The 10,496-nt window shown below is 40.1% G+C and overlaps 1 protein-coding gene across 1 annotated transcript in view; it reads right to left on the bottom strand.

Annotated features, from left to right (window-relative positions):
* Nucleotides 1–346: 346 nt before the first annotated feature.
* Nucleotides 347–10,496, bottom strand: part of FARSB (phenylalanyl-tRNA synthetase subunit beta) — a 33,138-nt gene continuing 22,988 nt past the window's right edge. Inside the window, exon 17 of the mRNA XM_062005631.1 lies at nt 347–621. Within this exon, the coding sequence (XP_061861615.1) occupies nt 470–621 (152 nt within the window). The 3' untranslated portion in view covers nt 347–469. The remainder of the gene's footprint in view (nt 622–10,496) is intronic.

Raw genomic sequence — 10,496 nt, 5'->3', positions numbered from 1 at the left:
GAATAAAAGCTCAACTCCTTAGTTCTGCTCACATTCACTCAGCATTTGCTCTAATCAATTATCTTATTTCATGCAATAAGAAAAGAATGAGATTCCTGTTATGCAGCCATAATCAGTTACAGTATGAAACTGTGTCTGTGGAACATTTCTGATTTTGAAAACCAATCATGTGCTCTGCCATTACATTTCTCTTGTAAAACACTGGGCTCTTACCCAACTCGTTTCTTCCACCCTCCCCCCTCTTAAAAACATCGAGGGCATGGTCTAGGCCGAGATGGCACATTCTTACCCTTCAGAAGCCAGCCAAACTGCATGCTAAGGAACATATTTACCCAGGGAGCCAGGCTCTGTTTTCTTAGTTTATTGGAATATAAAAGCATGTTCCATAAAAGCCCTGCCGAGGAAGACAAAAGAGCAGACGGTGCTGCATGTGCCCGTGGGTGGCTGGAGGAGGATAAAAGTCCCATCTTCACACGAAGGGCCCAATATTGATCTCCAGGGCAGAGCACGGCATGGTGAGCTCAAACTTGGTGATAACATCAGGGTGTAGGACTCCGAGTTTCCCAATGCTCTGACCTTTGGCAAAGATCTCGGCACAGCGACCAGGAAAGAAAGCGGAGCCTGTAAAGAAAGTGAGAGCAAAATCAATACTTCTGCGGGCCAAAGGAGTCAATAAGCATTTAACATGGAGAACAAAGCTCTCAGTATTAAACCATCCTCTGTGTTGAGATGCTAAGAAGGGGCTCTCACTTTCTGGCATTAATAGTTGTCATGATGGGTAGGGAATGAGGAAACACTTTGAGTTAAAAATAAAAGGCGAAGCCCAAAGTGTGGGCATGTTTCACACTGCAGTTGTTTTGACTAAGTTACTCCTGTAACAGAAATTAGCACAGACAAGCCAGAGGGCTACTGGAATGAAGAACTTTTGCAGGCTTTAGGCTATTGAACACCTGAACGTTTCTCACCTTACTCTGTTTAAGGAAATAAAGCTGGCTGTTGTCTAAGGGGTAAGGAGGCGCGTCACGCTTGATTGCATGTCACATAATTAGAAACAACCTACATTCCTCATCTGGAGAAGAGCTTTTAAGCAGTTTCATATACCCTGTAAAACTGTGGAACAATGGATAAATCAAAGGAAGTCAAAGATCATCTTCCACTTTCCTCAAACCAAGCCCCAGATTTGTTATTTGGGAGACCCAAAAAAAAAGAAAAGAAGTTAAAAAAAAGTCATTGACTTGTGCAAAGAGAACTTGGAGGAGCCGTTCAGACCTTGTCATGGGAAACCTTTCCTACCTGGGAACTCAGCACTGCACGTTGGCTATACCAGCACTACATTCAAGTTTGTCTATAACAGCTGTGCTCGTGTTTCTTCTGTCTCTGTCCTGAGGTGAGTGGCATTTTGACTTGACCACCCTTCCAAGGACAAAAGAGAACCAAACTGGGAAGCTGCTCCTTCTGAAGCCACCTCGTCCCTAACATGGCACCCAGCCCTTCAACATCCTGAAAAAGGGTTCCAAGAGTTTCTGAATGGCAACTCACTCTTTGGTTGCTCAAAATGCTACTTAAAGTTCAGGGTTAGCCCGGAAATTACAAGGAGCTATTTGAAAAAGCCAGTAAAGGGCCAAATTAACCTCAAACCTCGGGAACATTTTCATGACACTCTGGTCACTAGTGGTCAAGCCCAATGATATGTTCTTTGTTAGCTCCCCAATGGAATTAGTTCATTTAAGAAGTGTCTCCTACAAGGTTTGAAGGCATCATTTGCAGCTACAAGAACAGCAATTAGGTGTTTTTCTTGTGCAACTTGCCAAGTGCAGATGAACTGAAACATGTGCTTCAATTTTGGCAGTGAAATCTGGCAGCAGTAGTACCTGATCACAGTAACATCACCTAAAGGCTGTTTTAAAACATATTCAGAACCAGCATCTTTTAAATCATCCAGTTCCATTCTCAAATGTGAGCTCAAACCAACTACTTCCACTCGACGTACAAGTGACATTCTGTAGCCCCTGGATGTTACTGGCACGTGGCTCCAGCCAAACAGACACTTGTCACTGCCACGCTGCACGATTCAAAACCAGGGTTAAAATGAAACTTGACAAAACATATTTAGAAGAGAAACAAACGCCACACATATAGATCACTCTGCAGATTGTGGGTGAAAACATAACCTAAAAATACTCTTATAGTTTGTGGCTAAGGCTTTCCTGTTTGTGAATAAAGCTGGTATTGTACCAAGGATGTCAGCAGCACAAAGTGATGTTGTTTTAGAAACTTGACTGTAAGCTTCAACTGGCACAAAAGCAAGAACCAAACAGAAGTGAATAATGTTGGCAGGGTATCTCACTATGAAATTCCACAAAAAAATAGCTCTGACAATATGGTCAGTTAAAAATCTTGGAGTCTGACTCGTCTGTTCCTCTGAGCTGCCTTGTGTGTAGCCTTGGGAAAGTCACTTTATCTTCTTGCACATCTAGACCCAATTATATCATGAGACTTAACTGGTTTTAAACTTCTCATAAACATCTGGATAGGGTCACAAATATTACTGCACTCAGTCAATCTAGCAAAGGCTGTTTCCAAGCCCTGTGAGGCTTCCCATTGCGCGAAACAATGTTATGTTTTCAGACACAAGAAGTGCTCTGCTATCTGGGTATCACCACTTGCTGATCTCCCAGTCAGAAGTTAGGCAGAAGACAGGCAGTGGGAGGACTTGCAGGCTTCCTGACCCTCACACCCACCACTACTGACCTTCCCTAAAGAGGTAACTTCAGAAGTTTCCCTGCATCTAACAACACATTTGTGATACATTTTGAAAACTGATGGCAATTCATGACATGGTATTGGAAACCATGAGGTGGCTTTAATGATTATGATACAAAGTGAAGCGTTATGTTAGCTAGACTGATCAAACACACCCCTTCTCACCATGAACTCCACAACACAAGTGACCCGAATCAGTGCATCACCACTGCCAGAAGGGAGGGGGTGCCTCTCCACCTGGACAGGGGAGGAGTGGAGTAAGCTGGTCATTTGGCTAAAACCTTTACCATGAAACCACACATTCAGTGTGCTCTGATTATGCTGCTTCAGGCTATGAGTTAGGCATTTAGCCCTATTTTCTGTCTCCTATGCAGCAACCAGTGCTGGACCATGATGTTATTTTACTTTGTGCTTCCTTGCAGTGAAGAGATAAATACATAATTAATATCAAAGGAGAACATTCAGCTCCACAATGTGCAGGAGGCAGGACCTTCAGATTGCCTCTCCATCTCTAGTTAAGCTAGCCCTGAAATGCTGGTTACTTCATAGTGCAGTCACTGGAAGATAATCATGTGACTAGAAGAGATCAGAAAATAAACAAATAAAAAAGAAAGAACCTGTTAAATGCTTTAGTGTTGCCATCTGTCCAGCTAACACTTGGCTCTTGCACCAAAGAAACATGAGCTGAGGAATAGGTTTACAGGGAGTTTATGAACTCTGGTTAATAATGAAACTATTATTATGATAATTGGCTGCAACACAGAATGCTTCAAAGTATGTTCCTGCCTGCCAAAAGGGCTTCCAGACTTTATCCCACAGATGGGGGATCGAAGGTCTTCCTCATCTTAGTGACTTTTGCTTTGACTACAGATGTGGTAAGGGAAGGAGGTTGGCTCACACATGACTGGGTGTTGTCAGTCCATGTTATCTCTGCCAAGGCACCAGTATTTGGAGCAAGTGTAAATTTCAGATCAAAAAGCTCAGACATTGAAAAGGAAGCACATAAATAAATTTTAAAACTCCAAAGAAGCAGGAAAAATCTGAGCAGGTAGGTAGGGAAAAAAGAATGGAGCCTTTTGCAGCTGGGGGGAGTGCTTTGACTGAGGGACCAACCACGACTAGAAAAGGAGACCTGAGGCTGAAGGACCTTGCTGTGTTAAAGACAAGCCATGGGTTGCAGGAAGACATGAGCAACCCACAGAGCTGAACAGCAAACCAGAGGGTTGATGAAAATAATCAGGACACAAAGGTAAGGAATTCTTTGTGTGTCTGATTTGTGTGCTTCTTGTGTCATCAAGTAAATAGCAGTGATGGTTTTGATTGCTAGCAAAGTTTGTGTTATTGACTGGACTATTATGTCAGCTCTTCAAGTAAAGTTTAAAACTTTAGAGCCAAGGCTGTACGAAAGACATGTGCTTATGCTATTTGCACATATAAGGAATCAGCAACAAATGCACACCTGGTATCTTGTTTGAGTTAATCACATTGTAAGCTCAAGCCCAGTACTGCTAAGCTTCAACAAAGCCTTGATGCTGAAAGGAGTCCAGAGGGTGCATCCCCAGAAAAGTTAGCAGCAGTGACCTGCAGCTTTCGAGTAGGAGCTCAAAGCAGACAGTAGAGTTTGCCCTGCTTCTGTATATAATATCATCAAGACTGGTATAGGTGTAAAGGCCATGGTCTCTCTGAAGCAAGCTTTTGCTAGTCAAGCAGTCACCAAAGTGTCCCAGGAGGCATCCTTAGCAGTAGCTGTGCTAGGAAGGGGCTGCATGTGCTGCAATTGCAGAGAAAAGCTGCTGTTGTAGGTCTAGTTGGTTGTACTATCAACTACAGAGAGCCAAAATTCTCTTAAAAACTACTATACTATCCATTTGAAGGCCAGCAGATTTATCACTCTTGATCTAGTTAAATCTTTTCTGCTCTGCACATAAGTAGTGTTTCATAAACTTCACCTTGAAATCTACTCAGATTGTGTTGGCCTTGCTAGCAGAGACCTACACAATGCTAGAGGAAGCCAGAAGGTCTGGCAATGGAAATGCACCTCTTAATATGTCAAAACTATAATTGGTAGTTATGAGAAGGGGTGGGGTGAAATACAATATGTGCTCCTAAAGAAGAGATACCAAAGCCAGCCATGTCTTAGGCTGACATATTACACACAAGAGAAAGACAAAAACTACTTCTCGTGGCTGCAAGTAAGGATTTAATTTCCAGTGTTCAGTGATGTAGAAGTAATACAGTTAATTAAAGCTTCTGTAGCATGTCCTAAAAAATCTGTAATTGCCTCCCTGTATTCAGGCAGCAGGGCCACTTCGATTGCTTTGGGGTAATTCTTTGGCCAATAATCCAATAGAGCATGTAGTCTTTAGCACATTTTCTGGCTAATTGACCCTCAAAGAGCTCTGAGTTCCCTGCGCTCTTTGTTGTCAAACACCTTGCACAGTTTCTTCTCTCTGCCTTACTCTTCCCCCCTTTTCAAAAAGAAAGAGATTAAAGTAGTATTATAGGCCTACAGTTGCACTAAGCCTTCAATCCCACTCGTTTGTTCCTATAATTTGAAGGAACGTCGGAAGCTGAAGCTTAAGAAGGTAATAGAGCACAGCTCATCTGGCCTCCAAAGGCTTTCATCTTAATTCTCTGTCCCCTTAGACACTCCAGCTGCCCTTTTGCTACCTCATCCTGACTCGCCTCGTGAAGTATTTTACCTCTGCTACGTTGGATGGAATTTAGTCCTGTTGAGGCTAGAGGTTGTTTTTCCTTTTAGGATCAGGTTCTTCACATTTTTGATTAATACCTTCTTTTGGCTGATACACTCAATGCAAAGTCACAGGACACTATCAGTCACTATTTTAAAAGGCAACTACCTTTTCTTGCCCCCACACCCAGTGCAGCCAGGCTCCTCATGCGAAACAACAGCAACCTCAAAATCATATGTTGTCATGGGATGATTTATCTTCATCCAATTTTTAAAATCACAGCTATCTCAAATCTTGCCTGGGTTTTGGAACACACTGACTGATGAATGGCTCCTTAAAGTTGTATATAGCAGCTTTTCCCTCATATACTCAGAGAAAAACAACCCCTCTTTAAATATCTAAAGGAATAATCTGTCTGTGCAAACATCAGGATCTATCAGAAACTAGGCAACAATAAACCATATTCTTTATGGCAGGGGGTATAACGCACTTTGCATATGCACAGTAAGGCAGCAGATTTTAGCTTTTGGGCTCTGCTTTCATTCAAGCATTAGAGAGTAATGAAAGCTAGCACTAAGTCAATCTGCAAATCTACTTGATTATGTCATATATAGTTTGCATGTTGTTTGTTCATGGCCAACACCAAGCCATTCTTCCCTCCCAATGACTTGCTGAGACAAAGAACAGCCACCTGATGTTACGCTTTCCCAGCTACCACATTTCATGCCTTTCAGAAAATGACTTGACAAAATAGCATGCAATAGCACATAATTAAATGATGAATCTCAGCAGTCACTGGAACTGCTCATCAGTTTGGGCAAGATTCCTGTAGCAAAGCAAGGCCTTCTGGCTGAAGCATGTGGCCGCACCAGTAGGAACAGAAAGGTTTGAACTGGCTGAGCAGGATTATGGTGCAAATATCCTGCCTGCTGCTGGTAACTTATGGTAACAATACTTGGAATTCTGTAGTACTATAAAAAAAATGCTACTGTAGTGCCAGTATTCCAAGGTGGATCATCTAGATTGATCTCAGGTGAGAAATACATTACTTGGGAATTGGCAAATGTGAAATTTAGAGGACTGAATACAGTCAATTAACAGCTGATACTTTTTATTGAAAACAGATGTTGTCAAACAAATTTGAATACAGTACTTCAAATTACAAGTTTGGTAGATAAATACAAGGATGCAATAGTATCTATAAAGTATCTAGTTTTGAATGCCAATTGCATGTTTCAAGAGTAGACTGCTGTCTCCAATGATATTTGGAGGCTTCACAGTAAAGTTGGCACATTTCCTTTAGTTATCTGTGAGTAAATACACAATTATTGACATTCATGAACAATGCAATGGCTGACAAGACGGGCAATTGAAAGGCCAGGATTGCCATTAACAGCAGCTGAGCTACTTGAGCAATTGAGTTCCTTAAAATAAACTAGGTATTAATAATGCCAAATTCAACACTGTTAGTAAACATCTGTGTATATTAGTCTCTTAAAGCAAACTCATCACCAGAGATAGATGCCAGGGTTCAATTCTAGACATGTCTTGTGAATTGAGTTTACAGTCTATATCCTCTTTTATTGTACAGTTATTATTATTATAAAAGCAAATGTTTATTGATTTCTTAGTTATGGAGATAACTATTACACCTCTAATTTCACAGCTAAACCTTACTAAATGAGGACACATTGCTATGATTTACTGTGGAATGACAATTTTCTACACTACCACACCTTTCCTTTAATTAAATAAGGGCAATAAAAAGAAGGGAGTGCATTTATTTAGTTATTTAAAAGACAACTCTGAATTACTGAAGGAAGCAAGACTTCGTTATGCATTTATTAAGTACACATTGATGCTGAACACAAACGGGCTGATTTCCCAGCTTTACTAAGCTGTTGATTACCCTAAAAGAACAAATGTCACGAACAGCTACTTAAATAATCCAAGAGTTAGTTGACATTCCCAAGAATTAATAATATACAAAAAAGTAGCTCACGTTACAGCTCCCACTCTTCAGGGATTGGTTGTTTTTACGTGAATGAATGCTGTTTCATCAAATATCAGCTTTGTCAAAGAAAGCAGCAGGGCAGAGAGTGAGGCACAGATTTAACATTAACATTTTCTGTGAACCTGTCAAATTGCTTCATTTTCATAACATACACATATTATTTTCCCTTTTCAAACAGCTTGTGCCCAATTAACTTCCATCTGCAAAGTACAGAGACTCTACAAAACTAGGGTTTCTTTCCTTAAATACGAGCCAGTCAGTTTAAATGTTACAATGCCAGTGAGGATAATTACACCCTTCACTTCACGCTAAACCTTTGAAGACTGATATCAAATCCACTGCTCTTCTTTACTGAGCCCTTTTTTAGTCTTTTTAGCCTAAGACTTTACTATGGATGCAGATCTCATGATTTATGTCACCTCTTGTGATTGTGGTTCTGATTTCTGGAAGAGAATAGTTATCTCAGATGGTCATCTTTTGCTTCTGAATGACCAAGATGTTGCAGAAGACATTACCTGTCCCTGCAGAGATTAAAACTTGAAATTAAGAATACCTTCCAATATAAGTATCAGATTGCCTCTGCTTTGCAGTTCAAGGGAACTGAAACCAAACTAATAAAATAACAGTATTCAATTACCTGACAATGTACAACCAAATTTCTTGGCTCTAGCTGCTAATATTTTTTTATTGTTTAAAAAGATTGATTTTATTTTCTCTCCTAATCATACACACCCTTATGTATCTTCAAATTTTATTAGTGCTTTGCAAGTAGATCAAATTTTAAGAGTTGTATGCAAAAAAACATATTACTGACCACATGCAGATTTGAGGATTGATGCAATAATCATACTCTTTCCAATAAATTTTTTATTATTGATGTCTATGCTATAAACAAAGAAAAAACCAAAATGCTTTCCCAGGTCAGTAACTGTAGGATTCACTCATGTGTCAAGAAGTCCATTCTGTTTGTTTTAAAAACAATGGGTAGCATTTCAGAGTTTTGTCTCTAAAACTTTGTAATTCTGTACATTTAATGGCAATGAGGGGAAAAAAAAGGTTCCATTAATAACTTTAAATATCTGAGAAGCACCAAGTGCCAAATGTATGTTGAAATCCTTCAATTCAGTCACTCAAACCCTTCTCTTCCTTAAGGCTGCTTTAAACAGCTCGTCTCCATTTATTACCTAGCTCAGATTACACCAAAGTGTAGTGCAAAGGCCAGGGGAACATCACAATTTCACCCATATTTTCTAGCATCTGTACTTTTTTCACAGGTGTTGCTATAATGGTAAAAAGGCTCTGACCTTAAGGTCAAATCAGAGGGCATTTAGGTGTTGGTAGAACAGAAGGAGCTTAAATAACCATGATTTGCACATATGGAGCAAACAGACCTATAGTACAGGCATTTCATTTTTCAAAGAGACAAAAAAAGACAAACATGTGCCCATTACATCTCTATCTGTTCTTGGTTGCTCATTAAAACTACATTTTTTTCCCTCTGGATTGTTTTCCAATAATCACTGGAATTATTTCAATCAGTTAGACTGGAATTAAATCAGTTAAAGGAATAAAACCAGCTGGATAAACCCCTACCTTTATGCTGTGTTGCTTACTAATCTCAAGTTTTGTTTAAGATCACACACAGAAAAAGCATCTAGGCTGTCTCTAAATCAGTCCTAGGATAAACCAATTGGCATAGGCAATTAAAAATGCACTCCATAAAGATGCATCTAAAAATCCATGCCATGTGTAATGTCCTGATTTAAAGCCTCTAAAATAACTTGCACTGGCCTTCTGAATTCTTTCAGTATCCTGCAGCCTCTTAAAATGTTACAAGATATCTTTCACTTCACTCGGCAATTGACCTTACTCTGTCATCTGCTGCCATTTTTCTCTTTCTCATGTACTTCACTTACAGATTGAGAAGCAAATAAAAAAAATACCCCAACAACAAAACAATAGACTGCCCCCTTCCCCCCCCCAACCAAATCCCCAAAACTACTTCAGTTTCCAAGCATCTCTGCAGTGTAACGGTGCAGTGGCACTGCATTCACCGTGGCACCAGAGTATCAGCTATCTGTGCTGGTACCAAGGGTAAATTCCAACGTCAGGAGAACTGCAAGGAATCAACATGCCAGCCCAGGGGATCTTCTGAATTGCTGGTGAAAAAGAAAGCAGCAGGCACTTTTTTGTGTGTGTGAATGTCTAGCCAAAAGCCACAAACTGCTTGTAATATATTGCATATGACAGGGCATAATCCGTCCTTTACGCTAAATGCATTGTGGAGTAATGTCTTGGGAATGCAGGGATTTTGAATGGGCATTACACTCTCACAGCATCAGGAGTAGTAAACAGTACTAGTATCTAGAAATAACTTCTTCACTGTGTTGGGATTATTTTCTGAGGTCTTTTTTCCAGCTTCTTGAAGCCAGCCATATATCACTGAAGTGCTACAGTACAGAATATAAACCACTTGCAAGTATTTTTTAGTACTACAGCAAATTCTTGATATATTTGTTAAAAAATGAACTACAGAAGAGCTTTGAAAAGGAATCTTAGCAGTTTGGTTTAACCTTAATGACAGCTGAGTACCCAAGACCCAGAGACTCTGCTAAGCACCTTCCAAATACAAAGCTTTGCTATTACCTGCTCTATGCCAAGTAGAATAGGAATAATTTGTACAGTGGTTTAAATATTCCTCTGGTCAAACTTTGAATCCTATTAACAATATTCTAACAAACCCCTTGAAAGCCTACCTAAGGAACACTGAGAAAATAGTCTAAAAACAGAAGAAAAATAAAAAGCAATATATATGGGCATGAATGTGCATTAAAATGCTGGGAGATCGGTTGGTTGGAGTGCAATGTTTGGCATCTTGGCAGCACACTGGAAGACATCTAACCATTTTTCATTATAGTTCTATGAATAGGCAAACTTGGTCAGGCTGTCAGAGTGTCAGAGCCACTTGTTCCAGTAAGTGCAGAATGGAGGCACTTCTTCCAGCTGAGTCAATCTGAGACAGTGTC

Source organism: Colius striatus, chromosome 12, assembly GCF_028858725.1.
Source record: "Colius striatus isolate bColStr4 chromosome 12, bColStr4.1.hap1, whole genome shotgun sequence".
Lineage (NCBI taxonomy): Eukaryota > Metazoa > Chordata > Aves > Coliiformes > Coliidae > Colius > Colius striatus.
The sequence above is the reverse complement of the archived record's forward strand: the minus strand, read 5'-3'. Positions and strand labels throughout refer to the sequence as shown.